Source organism: Musa acuminata, chromosome BXJ2-10 (genome assembly GCF_036884655.1).
Source record: "Musa acuminata AAA Group cultivar baxijiao chromosome BXJ2-10, Cavendish_Baxijiao_AAA, whole genome shotgun sequence".
Classification (NCBI taxonomy): domain Eukaryota; kingdom Viridiplantae; phylum Streptophyta; class Magnoliopsida; order Zingiberales; family Musaceae; genus Musa; species Musa acuminata.
Window position 1 is genome coordinate 27401312 of NC_088347.1, and position 18689 is coordinate 27420000.

Consider the following 18689-nt stretch of genomic DNA (forward strand, 5'->3'; position numbering starts at 1 on the left):
AAAAGAACGTAAGGCTCGTGACAACAAAAGGTATCGCCAAATCTCAGTCGGTAGAGCGCAATGCTCCTAACCTTGTGGTCGTGGGTTCGAGCCCCACGGTGCGCGTTTTTATATTTTTATTTCCTTATCAATTAAGGCCCATATTCGTGAGCCCATATAGCACACCTTAGCCCAACCCAAAGCATTCTCTTCTCGCTGTTCCTCGTCAAATCACAGTGTCCGTACGATTACCGTCAGTCGAACAGCTGCTGAAAAAGAACCAATAACTATTTTATTTACTCCTAACCTTGTGGTCGTGGGTTCGAGCCCCACGGTGCGCGTTTTTATATTTTTATTTCCTTATCAATTAAGGCCCATATTCGTGAGCCCATATAGCACACCTTAGCCCAACCCAAAGCATTCTCTTCTCGCTGTTCCTCGTCAAATCACAGTGTCCGTACGATTACCATCAGTCGAACAGCTGCTGAAAAAGAACCAATAACTATTTTATTTACTCGGTTTCACCTACCCTGACGATACCGGTATTTTTATTGGATGTGCATGTTGTCAAACAAACGGCTCTATTTGTGGACCCATGTTCCCTCCAATGAAATGGAAGGTGACCCTTGGGGTATCGAGAAGGGAGAGTGGAAAGTACGGAAAACATTATGTGTCTGAAGTGTTTGGCTCCGCCGTCTCCCTCTACTTGGCTTTAATGCGACCAACAGCGTAGCAGAGAGAGAGAGAGAGAGAGAGAAGAGGCAAAGAATGCGGTCGAATCGCCGTTGGTGGCCTGGTCGCCGGCCTCATGGTGGCGGGGAAGTGGGTGGGGCGCCACTGCGGTGGGCGTCAACTGGGGGACATCCTCCTCCGCCTCCCACCCTCTCGTGGACCCAGCTGACGGCGGAGGAGGAGCTGTCGTGGACCCAGCTCCCGGGTGAAGCTCCCCGACGCCGACCCTTCCGTGCTCGCCAGCCTCGCTGGCTCGGGCATCGCCGTGGCTATCGGCATTCCCAACGAGATGCTCCGGTCCCTCAGCTCCTCCAAGTCCGCCGCCGTCAGCTGGGTCCACGACAACGTCACCCGCTACGTCTCCAGCATTGGCGGCGGCAGTGTTCGAATCGAGTAAGTCCTCCTCCGCCTCCCACCCTCTCGTGGACCCAGCTGACGGCGGAGGAGGAGCTGTCGTGGACCCAGCTCCCGGGTGAAGCTCCCCGACGCCGACCCTTCCGTGCTCGCCAGCCTCGCTGGCTCGGGCATCGCCGTGGCTATCGGCGTCCCCAACGAGATGCTCCGGTCCCTCAGCTCCTCCAAGTCCGCCGCCGTCAGCTGGGTCCACGACAACGTCACCCGCTACGCCTCCAGCATTGGCGGCGGCAGTGTTCGAATCGAGTAAGTCCTTTTTCTCTCTTCTTCTCCTTTTTGTTTGGGGTTTATCATTGATTTTAGGGTTAAGAAAAGGAAACTTGGCGATTGTAATTGCACACTCGTTTCGAAATGAAATAATGTTTAGGTATTGTCTACTCGATCCTTTTCTTCTCAAAGTTAGCATTTTGCTTTTAGAACCCTAGCTCGGTTAATGGGTTTATGCTCAGAGTTCGTATTAAGTTGTGGTAACTCTTATGCTTGCGCAGATCGATTGATTCTTTGTTGTCTGTGTTGCATTATGCTCTTTAATTCTTTGTCGTGTTTGATTGTTGATTGTGATTGTCCATCCACTATGTAGCTTCGCCATTTGAACGAGACACCAGTAAGATATGCGCCCAAAGTGATCATGCCACTGCAAATTTTCCTTGTCCTCTTCGTGGCTGTTTGTCGTCATACACGATAAGTTTATGCCTTGTATTTGGTTGCAGTATATGTTTCTCTTGCACTATGATCTGCATTGGCATCTCTATAAAATTCAAGGTATTTAGGTATAAGACACAATACCTTCTTAACGAAAAACAACTTTGAAATGCCACTAGGAAACTGATAGGAATTCAAGCATTTCCCTGTCTTATAAACTTCAAGGTATTTAGATGCGTATCTTGTGCAACTGGGTGCCACTTGAAAGTTGAAACAGCGTCGAACTAAGATCTTCAGATTTTGAAAATCTTAGGCATTTTTGTTATGATTATTCCATGCCCCTTGTTGTCCCTATACATATGCATGTGTCATCATCTGGGACATATCTTGAGGTACTAAAGCTTGAAAGAAGATGAGAAACATGGCAAAAGGGATAGAGCTTGATTTAAGTCTGTTTGGAAGCTTTAATAGTAGGAGTGCCGTTAGTCTTGGATGACCTTCTACATCAAGAACTCAAGAGTGGCCTTGGATGCCTTTATAAATTGCAATGATAGTAGTGATAAGTTGCATTCGGATTCACTTCTCCTTCAAGTATATGAGCTACCTAAGGTGCATATGAAGAATGATTAGTTTTCGTGGAAGAATGTGTTATGGGTACTTTAGGCAAGTAATGAGAATCATTTGCGGTTGTCTTCCACGTATAAAAAATTCTGCAGTTCGAGTAAAGCTAAATGATATCATGCGCTATTAGATGCAGCAACTCTTCAAGGTAAACCTGTTTTGGCACACTGTCACATGCGACCAAATAATTGCTGGATTTCTTGGTCACAACATCTGGCAACTTCGATAATATGTTTGATGGAAAGCTGTTTGTGTCCTTCCCCCTCCCTACTATGATTAGACGCTAGCAGATTTCGCTCTTTCCTTAGCTAACACTGCTGCATTTACGTTTGGTTGATAGATTGTGTAAGAACATAACTGATGAGGTGAAATTGAACTCTCTGTTTATTAAATGCACTAATCTGCAATGCACTAAAGTTGACAGTGAATTATTGTCAAAATTAAGCAGTCAAGCAGTGAGCTGCTGAAAGTTAAGTTGTTTGTTTGGACTCTTGGAAGGGAAAAAGTTTGTCGACTTCCAGATTTATGTCAGTTGGTATATCAAGACAGCTTATGTTTGGTTGCCAAGAAAATCTGGTCCAAGCAAAATTTGGGTTTAGTGATTGATTTTATGGCCCTATGAGAGCTGATACTTTTTTGATATTGTCAGTGGTTTTAAGCTGAAATTATGGATGACAATGTTGACTTGTCATCTTATGTTTGTTTCCTCTTGCCCATATCTTCTTCTGCTAAGATATACTATGTTATATTGCATGAAGATGTTAAAATTGGCATATTCGTATGTAACCACATTAACTTGGTGCAGAAAAGGACATTCACAAAGCCTACCTATGCGATATATTGACAAGACTATAAATTGACAGGTTTATTGCTGTCGGTGATGAAGCATTCCTCCTCAGTTATGGTCAAACATTCCAGCCCCATGTAGTTGGTGCAGCAACAAACATTCAGCGAGCCCTGACTGCTGCAAATTTAGCAAACACGGTAAAAGTCATTGTTCCTTGCAGTTCTGATGTATACCAATCTGAGTCTAACCTACCTTCGAAGGGTCACTTTAGGCCTGATCTCAACAAGACTATGATTGAGCTCCTCTCTTTTCTTGACAAGCATGGTTCACCCTTTGTGGTTGACATCAATCCTTTCTTGACCTTTCAACAAAAGAAGAACCTTTCCCTGGATTTTGTTCTCTTCCAGACAAATTCTCATGCATTATCTGATGGACCGAACAAGTATAGAAACCACTTTGATAGTTTCAGCTTTGTCAAAGGTTGGGCATGCTGAAATGGATATAACTGTCGGGAAGATAGGATGGCCTACAGATGGTGCAATGAATGCCACACCTGCTGTTGCCCAGATCTTCATGCAAGGCCTCGTTGACCACCTGCAGAGCAAAGCTGGTACTCCACTTAGACCAAGGAGAACAACAAGAGAGACATATATCTTCAGTCTACTAGATGAAGATCAACGGAGCATTAAGACTGGGAATTATGAAAGACACTGGGGCATTTTCACATTTGACGGCCAGGCAAAATACAATGTGGACCTTGGCCAAGGCTCAAAAGCTCTGGCAAGTGCTCATGTTGTGGACTACCAGGTGCAAAAGTGGTGTGTGGTGAATAACAAGGACATATCAAATGTTTCCGGCAGTGCATCGGAAGCCTGTTCCGCTGCTGATTGCTCTGCTTTGTCTCCTGGTGGCTCTTGCTCAGGGATCGGCTGGCCCGGAAATGTGTCATATGCTCTCAACAACTATTTCCAGCTTCATGATCAGAGCGCGGATAGTTGTGATTTTGGCGGCCTGGGATTGACAACAACTGTGGACCCATCAGTAGGTGATTTCCGGTACACTATTGCACTCCGCACATCATTTTCTACGTCTATTCATCAAACGCTGGTTGCACGGTGGAGCATGATGATTCAAGGTGGCACCTTTTTTGCTTTCTTGCTCTTATTTGTTCGGTGTGTTGATCTGCTTACTTTGAGGTAGTTTTGTATAAGACAAACTAGAATTTTGTACTAAAACTTCCAGAGGATGTCTAAGCACTTCATGAGTTCAATCCTTTGAGCCTGAATCATTCTGAACTTGTTCTACGAGAAGTGAATGATGCTAAGATTTTGGCACTTACATTATTTGTGATGCCAAGAATTTAGCACTGCATGGTTTGTGGTTGGATTGGTTCTGCTTGCTTCTTCTCTTGCAATAGAAAATAATATCCTGCATATTGGTGTTACATACTTGAAACACTTCTGCATGAAAACTACTTGCTCTTGCTGATCAACTTACCTGCTCTCGCTGCACCAATTAGGAACAGGAAATGATGAGGACCAGTTGTGGACAAACACTGCATTAGGTATGCACTGCAATAATAGTTCCTTGTTGACATCATATAAAACTAAGACTCAGCTCTGCACTGCTTCAAGCCTTCCATGTCAACTTAGCATCCCATCAACAATGGCCACGGACGGCAGGTAGCTTAATGTAATGTGACTGTGTATTTGACCGTATGTAGAGTATGTCCTCCAGTATGTTCACCACATGATAACATGCTCGAGGACAAGCGTGTACACTGTAGCCTAGTTTTATATGTTATCATTACCAATAGAAACATCCTTTCCTATCTTTTTTATTACTATAATCTATGATTGTTAAAGGTTTTAACTTAGGGTTCGATCATAAATAGGCAGTCCCATCTCCATATAGTTTCAGCTCATCTGAACCTGAGAGGCAACCTTGCACTGTACCAAGTGTATTCATCTGCAACCATACACCTTCGTTCTTCCTTTGGTGGCCTAAGCAATGGGTAGCCACTCGCCTTGCGCTTCCTGCAAGCTTCTACGGAGGCGCTGCACGCCGGACTGCGTCTTCGCGCCCTTCTTCCCCTCCGATGAACCCCACAAGTTCGCAATGGTCCACAGGGTCTTTGGTGCAAGCAACGTTAGCAAAATGCTACAGGTTTCTTCTTCTTCTTTGTTCTTCTATTTTGTCTACCGATAGTTTACGTTGGTTGACTACAGGAGCTTCCTCTTCGTCAAAGAGCGGATGCAGTGAGCAGCTTGGTCTACGAAGCAAACGCAAGGATGAGGGATCCAGTTTATGGTTGCGTCGGAGCCATCTCTTACCTCCAGCATCAAGTGTCTCAGCTCCAGATGCAGCTGGCCTTGGCTCAAGCTGAGATGCTTTGCATTCAGATCCAGCAGGCGCAGCTGATGGATGCTGATGGCATGCAGTATCTCATGCAGAGTGACCTCAGCGCCATGGCCCAGTTGACGAACTATCCATCCTCCTCAAGCAATGTACCCCATGAGCCTCTCAAGAGAGAGAATCCATGGACATAGAAGCCATGTTCCTGTTCCCAAGCGTTTGCTTGGAACGGAGCTTCTTTGTGGATTCAGTGCTTCATCCATGTACATGTCCCTATCATTGTTATGTTTAGGTGAAGACACAAACTGGAAGATTCCTTTCGTTCTCCCTAAGACAATTCCTTTTGTCATCTAGCTGGCTGCTATATATACATTGTTGTTGCTGTAAGAACATGAAGTCATCCAAAAGCTTAATTAACATACCTTTCAAACTCCTGCAGACAAAACAAAATGACACTTTGTTGGCCATTTCCAATCTACATATAAATCACAGATCAAGCTTTGACTCTTCGATCATCCTTTTCCTGTCCAACAGAAGGAAAACAACTACAACTTTTGTAGCTTAACTCTGCATCTCAATGATGATTCTTTTCCTGGTGTTACTTGCTGTTTGCTATGTGGGTTGGTGAAGTGTTCTTGGTGTTAGAGGAGTACAGTATGTGCTCACATGCAGTGTAGTTCTTTGCATTAAGCTATGTTGATGGACCAGCCAACAAGAAGTTTTTTTGTCTCTAGCTTGGGATTTAGTAGTGGATGAGACTGCACTAAAAACAAAGGCAATAATTACACGAACTGAACTAAGCGATAAGACATTTCCCGGTCAACAGTGTCATGAACTAGATTTTAGTATGTTGGATTAGTACATGACGAGAAAGAGTCTCAACCATCTACGATTATAATCCATATAAAGTTTGATCTCCTGCAAGATAAGACACTCCCACATGCTAACCTCCAAAGGATTGTTAGACTAAACTTTCTAAGGATCGTAATCCAAGACTTGTTCTCTTGGCATGTCCTAATCCTTGATGAGGATTACAAGAGACAAAGTGGAAGAGTGATTACAAGCAAGAAGTAATTGAAATCTTAACACGAATAAGAAAGAAGTCAGACGTGACTAAAAGAAAGAATCGAATGCTCACTAGAGAGTTGACGGAACTCGGGCACTTGCTTCGAGATCTATCTACAAGAATAATAAGATTGGATGAGCTTTTAATGTACATGGTCATTAAATGATTTTAGTAAACAATAATTGATCTTGTTGATTTATAATCGTAAAACATAATAAGTACTTCTGTTTGGATATTGATAACATTCATTAAAAATTACAACGGAGGTGGATATTCTCCGGATCGAATACACACGCTAAACAAGATGATTATTATCGTTTCATCGAGAAACATAAGCTCGTAAATGAAACGACACGTTCTAAGCTTCTTGCTTGTTTCAATGATGTGCATGGCCACCGGTTTCACCACCACCAAATGCATCTCTGTCATTGATGGGTACGACTGCTATAAGATCCCTCTTCACCATACGGACTGCCCCTTCGCTGAAGAGCCATGAAGCATACGACGAGGAATGCTCATTCTCTTCTATCTTCTTAGCAGTCACCTCAGTGACGACCAGCTAGCACTCACCAACGATGTGTCAAGACTTCCCACTTCGACGCCCGGGATGTGACGCCTAGTAAATGGCTCGATTCCGAAGCCGACGTCAGTGGATGAGGAGCCGATGAGAAGAGGGCGACGCGAGGGACAGCGGTTCCTCTCGCACACACCGCACAAGGTGTTTGTCGTGGTTCAGCGGCGAAGGGCAGTGTGGGAGCTAGCGGACGCAAGTGTGGCGTGCACAGGCACGAAAGGGATGACCACGGCGGGGGAGGATGGCGGCCGAAGGTGTGGAGGACACGAGCCATGGCGCGCGCAACCACATGTTCTGCGCAAGATTTTATCTGCTCCTAAAGGCGTTAGCGCCCATCACAGAATGGGATGGTTGCTGTGCTGTACTATAGCTTTAGAAGCGCCAAGTGTGTCATCTAAACCGTCCATCACTAAAATCATCACATCTGAAGCGCCTCTATTGTCATTGACGGTAGAGATCTGATAAGTGAAAGAATGGACGCTGTAGATGTGAAAGCAATGGAGATTCTCGTCGTCCTCCGATTACGTTGATCTCAGCTGTGACGCTCCCGGCAGGCTTTAGATTGACTCACCACTAAGAGATCGGAGCGACACGACACCAAACCGTTGTAATTAATTTTCGAGATTCTCTCAAAATTTAGAAAATTTTGAAATAAGTGAAATGTGAGTTACAATATTTTTTAATAGAGTTGCATTGTTTTTGGATAAAACCTAAAACGTGTAACCTCGTTAAAAAATAGTATAACTCGAGTCTTCAAAAAAATTATTTTCATAAAACTTCAAAAAGCCTTCTTTGAATATTATCAAGTGGTTTTTGATCCAAAATGATTGTAAATTCACCTTAGATCGGGTAATTGTTAAAAGATTACCGTAACTAAGGTTTTCAAAAAAATATTTTTCTGAAAACTTTAGAAAAACCTTCTTTGATAATATTTACAGAGTTTGTTTTTTTCAAAAGTGGTTGTAAATTCACCTTAAATTGGGGGAAAAAATTAAAAAACATAAATTTAATCAATGATAAAATCCATTAACATATTTATTTTAAAATTGAATAGTTAAAAAAGTCATTTATGCATTTATAAGTCATTTCCAATTTTTCCTTAAAAATTAAGATTTTTTTTATATTTTTTTTAGTTATTTAAAATATATTAAAAATATTATTCTATTACGTTTTAATTTATATAAATAATTTTAATTTTCAATTTTTTTATACTTATATATGTATGATTGTGTCCGATGCCAACTCATTTGCTATCGAGGCCGACATCTAAGTAAGGCTCCAAGTCACCGGCCTCAAAATTGTACCATGATGCGTTCGAATGTGCCCCACAGAATGATTGAGAATAATTTTTCTATCTTACATTGTTGTCTTCTCCCCTTTTTTGACTTAATCATTCAGCTTACATTATTGTCTTCTCCCATTCGTTGACTTAAGCATCGAAGAGGCCACGTTGAGCAATCCCTTATGTCGGTTGCCCAAAGACACCCGGATGAGCCAACCCCAAGGGAGGAACCTTACAACTAGAAAGATCTCAGTTTGTCTACCTGGTCATCTCGAATCGGGTTCTCACCAAGAGAACGACATCTAACCGGATAGCCTATGCGGTATCATCTCATAGAGTCTTCCGCATCAGTTAAAAAAAAAAACTTGAATAAGTCTATACCTTTCATAGCGGATCAATTGGGCCGACTTATCAGTCGATGATACTCATAACACAATTAATACTCTATTTTTTTTATATTTATTTATAATTTTAAGATCAATTTGGAGCGTTTAAATTTTGGATCGGCTAAACTTAGTGATAGAATGAGTTAGAGAGAGAGAGAGAGAGAGAGATAAAGAAAAAAGAAAAGAAAAGAAAAGAGTGATTTAGGTCACTTTTGTTGGACTAAAAAAATAGGAGCCCTATCCGAGGAAAAAAGATCAACAAAAAAAATAAACAAGAGCTTTTCCTAAAGAAATTGTCCTATATAATTATAATCATGATGCATGTATCAAGAATCCCTAAAAATATTATAATAATAATAATAAAAGTCCTATTTTCTGCACCCGTGATCGCCTGTTGTTTGGTTCATTCTCCCATCGACAAGCTTTGGTGTTGGATGCCGATAGGAGGGAATGGCATCGCAGGCCGAAAGCTACGGCGACCCAAAAGAGTTTCCATAAATATCACAGATGAATCACGTTGGTTTGGCTCAGTGTGTTAGATTCCTTATTTTGTTCTCGGAGGTTTATTAGGTGCATGAACGTAGGCTAACCCTCCTCCTTAGGTTGATCTCACAGAGAAGAGACTGCAAGAATAGACGACGAAAAAGTCTCTCAAACTCTTAATGTGGTTGGTTCTAAAGTCCCTGCAAACTCTCTCAACCAAAACAAGCCTTGTTTAATGCTTACTTAACCACAAGCTTTATTTACTCGAAGCCTCATCACGTCACGTCTCTCTCTCTCTCTCTCTCTCTCTCTCTCTCTCTCCAACTTTCTTTCCGGCTACAATTCAGGCGCATCGTGAAAACTTAGAATGGGTTTCCATCAAGACTCGTGGTGGTATCAGCCACTTCGTGAAGAAGGTATCAGCTCTCCATTACACTCCCAAGTTTAGACCGGGCGGCTAAAGTTCAACCGAGGAAATGAGATGACCCATTCACTCCCAAGTTCAAGGGAGACTTTTGCTACGACTAACGTATTGGAGCTTGAGCGTAATGTGATGCGCCTGAATTGTAATCCTAAAGTAAGTTGAAGCCATGGCCCTTCGTGAGGAAATATACAGGCCGGAAAAGAGACAGAGGTCGCGCGATGAGGCTCCGAGTATATAAAGCTTGTGGTTACGAAACATTAAATAAGGCTTGTTTTGGTCGAGAGACTTTGCAGGGACTTACGAACCACGTTGAGGGTTGAGATGCTCTTTCGTTTGTTCTTGTAGTATCTTCTCCGCGAGGTTCTCAGAAGGCTGAGGAGAGGGTCGGCCTTGCTTCATGTGCGTGCCCTTCGTTCATGGTTTTTATAACACCAATCCGATACCAGGAGAACAACATCGAGGGTACACCTTTGGCTCCTCCTTCGCCACCCCACGTCCGCTATGGTACATCCGAGCAACAAGGACGATGGCTCTCTTTGCGTTGCCGCAAAGAGACTCCTGTCTTATCTATCAAAAATTACGTCGAACATTCTCTTCGCGTTGTCGCTCCCTTTTGTGGGCAAGCTTCTCCCAGATCCGAAGAGCTTCGAGGACATCGCCCGCTTCGCCGCCGACAGGATCCGGAGGAGGAGAGTTGCCGAGCCCCCCGCTTCGGCCTCTCGCGTGGAATAAGGAGACCACGACGACATCCGTGATGGACTTAAAGTGTCAGTATTCAGAGAACAAATGTTAAACCATATTCAAAAATAGCATAAATTATTTTTTATTATTATAAAATATTTATTTTTAAAAAAATTGAAAATTAGTTATAAAGACGTAAATGATATTTTTTTCATTTTTAAGCTTTTAAATGAGTATTTGTATTAATTTTACCCCTTAAAAGGTTGAATTTATACTTTTTTTCTTAAAGTTTAATCAATTTAAGATGAATTTACAATCATTTTGGATCAAAAATCACTTGAATATTATCAAAGAAGACTTTCTGAAGTTTTAAAATATAATTATCTTTTTGGAGTTTAATACGATTACATTATTATTTTTTTGGTCCTATTAAAAACCCTTTAAAAATTTTGTAACCCACCTCTCACTTTTTTCAAAAATAATTTAAATTTCAAAAACTTCTAAAATGAATTACAAAAGTCAAAATGTTTTTTTTAAAACTATTTTAAAACATATATTTTTAATGATTTCAATCTTTACATGGCTCAAATTTAAAGATAAAACCATCAAATTAGTGTTGTAAAGGGACTTATCTGCTGGCTATATGATAAAAACATTATCTCTAATCTATTTTTTATCTAAGAACTCTTAAAATTTTGAATAATTATGATGATATAATATTGAACATAAGAATACTGGAATGAAATACTTCCCATGGATAGACATCTTAATTTAGTCCATATCGAAAATGAAAAGAAATCAAGTTATTATAGAATCAAATCTCAAATAGCATTATGTCATGCAATAAAAACAAGTTCTCAAAAAGCCTTTTTCTTGAACATAATATCACTTTAACATATTAAAATTCCCACTAATAGAATAAACATTTTAACCTAACCAAGATATCATCAATTTGTGATTCCATACCTCTATGATTTAGAAATAATGATAAACGAGTTCAAAAGCTCACACAGCTAAATCAATCAAGAGGATCAGAATGCATTTCTGCAACAGTCTTCTGAAACATTTTTAACTTAACTGAACATTAAATCAAATATTCGAGAACTTTGATACTGACTTGATTCAAAAGGCTGCATGCCCCTAATCTACCCATGAAGATTTCATGCACTCTCGGTCACAGGGTGCTCGAAGACAACATCCTTTCCACAAAGCTTTCTATAGACCCCCGTGAATGTCTCCAACTTGTACTCTGTGTTGTTGCGTTCCTTTGGGTCCAGGAAAATCTGATTCAAAGAGATTAACAATTTGGTAAACCATTTGGTTTCTGCAGCTTCATAAAATGAGATAACATAAAAAGTGATCATGGCAGATGGTGATATGGTTTAGTGCATAGACATCTTAGAATATCACTGTCAGTTGCTTCAAAAAACATTATAGATGTGAACTGACGAGAAGGCACTACACCTGTAGTAAAAGGTAAAGAGTCTCTGATCACAGGAAACTCACCTTCATGAGCTTTCGACTATTCATGGTGGGAAGGAGACCCAACAATCTCTTCCGCCGTGGCGGTAACGTCAAGCGTGAATTGGGTTGGAAGAAGAGGGCGTCAAGGACGTGATGTCTCGTTCTATATCAAGCAGCTGTAGGCGTCAACTCCTTGCTCTGCTCTTTCTGCAAGAATTCCATGGCTTTGATTCCACTCTCCCTCCTCCTCCTACTCGCTTGCTTCTCCACCTCTTCCTCCTCTTCGCTGTACGCCGACCACTGCAGCTCCGTCGTCCCCGAATCCGAGGCTACCAGCCTCTTCGTCGACTCGGACTATTCCTTCCGTATATCGAAAGGCTATTTCTCGGGCGGCGGCGGACGGCTCTTCGACTCGCCACGTGCCTCCAATTCCTCCGCCTTCCCTTACTTCCACTTCTATGCCAAGTACCTCCACAAGACGCGGTCACCCGACGTCCTCCAGGTCGAGGGAACCCTAGTCCTTAGAGTTGGTCATCCGACCGTCTTCCAAGGCATGACGTTTCACCGCAGGCGTCCTCGTCGGAACGTCACCTTGCAGGAAGAAGCCACCTTCGACTTCTCCGGTTTCTGGTCTGAATCAACCGGCAAGCTTTGTATGGTTGGTCACGGGATCTTCTACAAGCCCTTAGGTGATCCTCTTCATCTTTCTGCTGTCTTGAAGCTCAATTACCCCATGACTTCCAACATCTCTACCAGTCTGGTGAGCGGGACTGTCGAGAGCTTGGGTCCCCACCACATCGATCCCATCTCGCTTGTGGCCTATGCTCAAAAGGAGTATGATTTCACGATGATCCCCCAAGCCAACCACTCATGCTCCTCTCTTCCATTCCAGGAGGAATCACTAAGTTTCGGGCCTACTTCAGTTTGTAGTCATCTCCTCCGGTATATGACTGGTAGAACATTTCAGCTAGACTACGGCAGTGGCTGCACCGGTAGCAACTGTGGAACTCTAAGTAATAGCTTTGGGTTCTCCGCTAGATTCTTGTCCTTCGATATGATACAGTGCTCGGAGAACGGCCGGCTGCATCTCTACATCGAATTCCCCAATTCCAGTTATCTTTCATATGATGTCCCAATGGTGCCTAAGAGGTCCATGGTGGGCGAAGGCTATTGGGACCATGTTAAGAATCGTCTGTGTCTCATAGCCTGTCACATTCTTGAAGGGAGTTCACAGGCGAGTCCCTCTGTTGGTGATTGCTCGATCGGACTGAGCTTATGGTTCCCAACTGTCGTGACGCTGAGAAGAAACGACGTGGTTGGTCATATGTGGAGTATCAAGAAGAAGAGCGACCCTGGCTACTTCAGCATGGTCTCGTTCCACCGGTCGGGCGGGCGAATGGTCACGATTCCTGGGCTGAGATATAAATACACCCAAATGGATTCTGTCAGCAGGTCTTGCAAGGTGAGAAGTGGCAAAACACAGTCGAGCGAGGAAAGGTATCCTGATGGAAGATGTTACCACGACATACGGTTCAGTATCGCGGTGGAGGATGCCGGCGGCCGAAGTGGATGGGGGGAAGCTAATGTCTTTTCTATTGGCGACGAGTTTTGTGGTGATAATTATTTCGTTATGGCGTTGGAGACGGGAAGCTCAGCGCCTGCAGATGACTGGGTCGCGAAGAATCAGAGTGTTTGGAACGTAAGCTATGCCATAAGCTATTATATGTACTCTGCTTCCGCTGAGGGGGGCGAACAGTTTGACATTGCTGCTGAGGGGATATACGATTCTGGAAGTGGAACACTCTGCATGAAGGGATGTCGATCTCCGAGTTTGCCCACCAAAAACCAAACAGCAATTGACTGTGAGATCCTAATCAATATCCAGTTTCCCCCTGTAAACTCGAAGATGGGAGATCGTATCAATGGCACCATCAACACCACAAGGAGTAAGCAGGACCCTCTGTACTTTGACCCTATAAAGTTGTATTCTCAGCAAATTTACGCAGCAGAAGTAACTGAAGCGATTTGGAGGATGGATGTCGAAATCGTCAAGGTCATGATCTCTCTCACGTTGTCGTGCATTTGCATTGGGATGCAGACCTTCCATGCCAAGAAGCACCGTGACGCCCTGCCTTCCATGTCGATCACCATGCTCGGTGTTCTTATCCTTGGCTATGTGATTCCTCTGGTGCTGAACTTTGAAGCCTTGTTCGCGAACCGCAGTCAGTCTGGCTTTCTAAGTCTGCAGAGCGGTGGGTGGCTCGACGTTCATGAGGTCATCGTGAGGATCTTATCCGGCTTAGCTCTGTTCCTCACCTTCCGCCTGCTTCAAATGGCGTGGTCCGCGAGGTCATTGGACGGGAACAAGGGGCACCGCGTCGCGGAGTGGACGACGCTCAAGTTGTGCTTGCCGCTCTACTTCGCCGGGGCGCTGCTCACTTGGCTCATCAGCTCAAGGCACCACCTGCAAAGGTCGGAATTCAGCAGGCAGCGACACGGTTCTCGCTGGGAGGATTTGGTCCCTTTTGCTGGCTTAGTGCTCGATGGATTTCTGCTCCCTCAGATCGTTCTTAACGTCTGTCGGAACTCCAAAGATAAGATCCTGACGCCTTTCTTCTACGTCGGAATCACGATCACCCGAGCTTTGCCTCATCTGTACGACGCTTATCGCTCTCGCAGTTATAACCGTCGCATCGATTCATCGTACATCTACGCAAGTCCAGACGGAGATTTTTACTCGCTGGTGTGGGATGTCATCGTTCCTTGTGAAGGTTTGCTTTTTGCATCGGCGATATACCTTCAGCAGCGAGTTGGTGGTGATTGTCTTCTTCCCCAAAGATTCAGAAAGCGTGTGGAGTACGAGGCAGTTCCAGTGGTTGCTCTTTAGCCCTTCGTGTGGAAGACCAGAATGCAGCAAGTCCATGAAATGTAGTAGTATAGTGCAGTAGTAAGTCGAGTCTTGTGTTCTTCCTGTGGTAGCTTTCTTCATGCGTCGACTTGTCCACGCCATGATCGAGTGTGATAAAGACTGTTCTTCTTCCACAGAAATATAAATAAGGGTTTCGTAGACTAAGAAGATTTCAGCCTCATCGTTTTATTGAGGGTGTAGAATGTGGAGGATTACCTCCGAGAAACAAAAGACAACAAGGCAAGTGTCTTTACGTACAGTTCATGCAGACGAGAACGTTGACACCTCGGTCCTGTACTCTTCACCATCACCATGCGCTTGCATCTGCTCCTTTCCAGCTTTCTCATGGTTCACCACCACCATCTGAAGCTCGCCGGGACTCGCCGACCCGGTATCGTCTGGGCCAACTCGAAAGGCCGACAGATCAAGATGCTGTCCTCGTCGGAACTTGTTGTCCGCCACCAGCCTACCCTAATCGTCGCCCATGATGCGGTAGTAACCGGCGCGTCCAAGCTTCTTCAGGGTCAACGCGTATTCGCTTCTCTCTGTTAAGGTTGGTCTGTATTTTTGGAAAATAGGAATCAAATTACTTGGAGAACAAGAAATCCAACCATAAAAATACTTTTATGAGTGAGGATAAGCAATAAGTATGAGAATAATTCTATGCGAAGGGGGAAAAAAAACTCAATTTAGTTGTTCTATAAATATCTTATCTTATGTATTTTAAGGTCTAATGTAAAAAGGACTAATATATGACAATAAAAAGGAGAATAATCCTGAATTTTGTTTTTGGGTAGAAAGCTAGAAAGGGAAGTCAGTAGACTCATCCTTTCCATTAGTCTCAGCGATCTGTTCCATTAGTCTCAGCGATCTGTTCCAACACTTGCTTTCTCCTTCCCCTCGTCTCCTTGTTTCCATGATGCTTAGTTGGATTCTTCTTCTTCTTCTTCTTCTTCTTCTTCTTCTTCTTCTTCTTCTTCTTCGTCTTCTTGTTCTTCTTCGTATTCTTCTTCGTCTTCTTGTTCTTCTTCATCTTCTTTTTCTTCCTCCTCCTCCTTCTTCTTCTTCTTCTTCTTCTTCTTCTTCTTCTTCTTCATTTTGCTCTCATGACGGCACCGTGTTGACGCATCCCGAACCACGATGAATCGCCTCCGACTCCGCAGCCAACGTCGCCCAAAGATGCCCCGTCTGAGTCAGCCTCCGCTTTTGAGGATTCTGAAATTTATAGCCGACAACATTGTAAGTCATGGGATTTTGTGAACCTCGACTTTCCTGCCCATCAAAATAATTTTTGCAATTTCTGTAATATATTCTTTTCGTGTACGCGTTTCATGCTTGCAAAATTAAAATCATTCAGTCGTTGATAGGGTTGGGAAATTTCTCTTGTTTTTTTATATGATGTGATGTTCAAAGTGAAAATTTTAAGCTTAATTAGCTGCTTCTAAAACCTGATATTCCTGATCATGGACTTGATTATGAGTTGGAAACGATAAACATCAGAAATCAGTATATATATTCTAATTTGTTTAAATCAATGCATTTAGGATGCTGTTATTCTTTTCTTTAATAATCAAATGATCTAAGAGGTAAATTAATGATTCCATCTCTCTGATCAAAATACTTCAGTCAAAATTGAATGCCGCTTCAGTAAAAATGGCATGAGTAGTTTTTAGTTACCATCGCCTTTGTCTTCGAGTAGTATGAGCCAGTAAAATTTGGCTTGTCTTCCTCCTTGAAACCAATGCCTGAGCCTTCTGGATGTGCATCATTGTACTCAAATATACACCCAGTAGCATAGTTCATCATCAACAACCCATGCTCCCTGCAGACATCTGCCAAAGTAAGAGTACCCACAACGTTGGTGCGAATTGTCTCCGTCTTGTGAGACTCACACCAATCGACATTAGGCCTGCCAGTCACACCGGCAGCATTAAAAACATGCGTTGGCTTCACTGACTGGATATCCAATATGAGTTGTGAGCGCTCCTCCAGACGACCCTTTCCATACTCGAAAGGTATGCCCTGTTTTGTGCATATCTTCCCAAGGAGACCACCAATCCACCCAGTCCTACCATTGATCAAGAACTTGAGAGGAGGCTTTTGGGAAGCAGCGGCATTTCTTGGAGCAGGAACCACCATTCTTGTCTGACTCAAATTGTTGGTGAAATGAGAAGCCCTACCTCTTAGATTTTGACTGAAGTATTTTGATCAGAGAGATGGAATCATTAATTTACCTCTTAGATCATTTGATTATTAAAGAAAAGAATAACAGCATCCTAAATGCATTGATTTAAACAAATTAGAATATACTGATTTCTGATGTTTATCGTTTCCAACTCATAATCAAGTCCATGATCAGGAATATCAGGTTTTAGAAGCAGCTAATTAAGCTTAAAATTTTCACTTTGAACATCACATCATATAAAAAAACAAGAGAAATTTCCCAACCCTATCAACGACTGAATGATTTTAATTTTGCAAGCATGAAACGCGTACACGAAAAGAATATGGAGCAACCAGAAGGCTTCAAAGTCAAAGCAAAGATAATTTTGTCTGCAAGTTGAAGAAGAGTTTGTATGGGCTAAAGCAAGCTCCAAGATAATGGTACAGAAAGTTTGATTCATTTATGACAGAAAATGGATACAAAAGAACGACTTTAGATCATTGTGTGTACATCAAATGGTTTGGTGAGGATTTTATTATTCTCTTACTTTATGTTGATGACATGCTTATTCTTGGGAAAGATATGTCTAAAATTGACAGGTTGAAGAAGGAAATGAGTGAGTCTTTTGCAATGAAGGACATGGGGCCAGCAAAGCAAATACTAGGCATGCAGATTTCTCGTGACAGGAAAAACAAGAAGATTTGGTTGTCACAGGAGAAATACATCGAGAAGGTATTGGAAAGATTCAGTATGAGCAATGCTAAGCCAGTTGGTTCTCCTCTTGCAGGTCACTTCAAGTTGTGCTCAGAACAGAGTCCGTCAAGTGATGAGGAGAAGGAGAAAATGCAAAAGGTTCCTTATGCTTCAGCAGTTGGAAGTTTAATGTATGCAATGGTATGTACGAGGTCAGACATCACATATGCAGTGGGTGTTACTAGTAGATTTCTTGCAAATCCAGGCAAAGAGCACTGGGAAGCAGTGAAGTGGATTTTTAGATATCTCAGAGGGAGCTCTAAGGTTTGTTTAAGCTTTGGAGGTGGACCACCTGTGTTGACATGTTACACAGATGCAGATATGGCAAGAGATATAGATACGAGGAAGTCTACTTCAGGTTATGTACTTACTTTTGCAGGGGGAGCTGTGTCATGGCAATCCAGGTTACAAAGGTGTATTGCTCTCTCCACCACAGAAGCAGAATATATTGCTGCTACAGAGGTATGCAAAGAAATGTTATGGATGAAAGAATTCTTACAAGAATTGGGGCTGAAACAGAAAAATTATGTGGTGCATTGTGACAGCCAGAGTGCCATCCATTTGTGTAAGAACCCAATGTTTCATTCCAAGTCAAAGCATATAGATGTCAGATACCATTGGATTCGAAATGTATTTGAAGAGAAGCAGTTGCAGCTTCAGAAAATTCATACAGATGACAACGGAGCAGACATGTTGACGAAGACCTTACCAAAAGAAAGACAGAAGATATGCCGACAGTTGGTCGGCATGGCTTCACATTGAGGAGTCATGGGACAGCCTTCCTTATGGGCTGAAGGGGGAGGTCTTAGAGGCCATGGGATTCCAAAGAGAAGAAGGAGAACAAGGTAGAAAAGGAAGAGAAAGAAAGGGAAGAAGATAAGGACAACGCAGAGAGATTGTTCTCAATCATCTAGCAGTGTTCTCATCTCAGGTTAGATCAAATCTACAGTAGGCTCTTGTTGTGATTACTTGGG

General features: G+C 42.8%; 3 protein-coding genes and 1 pseudogene across 3 annotated transcripts; 3 read left to right on the plus strand and 1 right to left on the minus strand.

The window, feature by feature from the left end:
• Nucleotides 1–1152: 1152 nt before the first annotated feature.
• Nucleotides 1153–4445, plus strand: LOC135625985 (glucan endo-1,3-beta-glucosidase 9-like; annotated as a pseudogene).
• Nucleotides 4446–4600: 155 nt separating this feature from the next.
• LOC135625986 (LOB domain-containing protein 12-like) lies at nt 4601–5837 on the plus strand. Its single transcript, XM_065131164.1, has 2 exons — nt 4601–5341; nt 5404–5837. The coding sequence occupies exons 1-2, from the start codon at nt 5186–5188 to the stop codon at nt 5722–5724; spliced, it is 477 nt and encodes a 158-aa protein (XP_064987236.1). The 5' UTR covers nt 4601–5185; the 3' UTR covers nt 5725–5837.
• A 6127-nt stretch (nt 5838–11964) lies between these two features.
• LOC104001014 (uncharacterized) lies at nt 11965–14966 on the plus strand. Its single transcript, XM_009423187.3, has one exon. It carries the CDS (start codon nt 12111–12113, stop codon nt 14775–14777), a length of 2667 nt encoding a protein of 888 aa, XP_009421462.2. The 5' UTR covers nt 11965–12110; the 3' UTR covers nt 14778–14966.
• A 936-nt stretch (nt 14967–15902) lies between these two features.
• On the minus strand, nt 15903–16937 carry LOC135625732 (trifunctional UDP-glucose 4,6-dehydratase/UDP-4-keto-6-deoxy-D-glucose 3,5-epimerase/UDP-4-keto-L-rhamnose-reductase RHM1-like). Its single transcript, XM_065130821.1, has 2 exons — nt 16476–16937; nt 15903–16013 (listed from the first exon to the last, which is right to left on the minus strand). Exons 1-2 carry the CDS (start codon nt 16935–16937, stop codon nt 15903–15905), a joined length of 573 nt encoding a protein of 190 aa, XP_064986893.1.
• Between the last annotated feature and the right edge of the window lie 1752 nt (nt 16938–18689).

Excerpts from the sequence above, each read along its gene's own strand:
- LOC135625986 (XM_065131164.1), top strand. The coding sequence starts at position 5,186 with ATGGGTAGCCACTCGCCTTGCGCTTCCTGCAAGCTTCTACGGAGGCGC. Across the intron at positions 5,342-5,403 it reads ACGTTAGCAAAATGCTACAG|GAGCTTCCTCTTCGTCAAAG; the intron begins GTTTCTTCTTCT and ends GGTTGACTACAG.
- LOC104001014 (XM_009423187.3), top strand. The coding sequence starts at position 12,111 with ATGGCTTTGATTCCACTCTCCCTCCTCCTCCTACTCGCTTGCTTCTCC.
- LOC135625732 (XM_065130821.1), bottom strand. The coding sequence starts at position 16,937 with ATGGTGGTTCCTGCTCCAAGAAATGCCGCTGCTTCCCAAAAGCCTCCT. Across the intron at positions 16,014-16,475 it reads ACTCGAAGACAAAGGCGATG|AATCCTCAAAAGCGGAGGCT; the intron begins GTAACTAAAAAC and ends TATAAATTTCAG.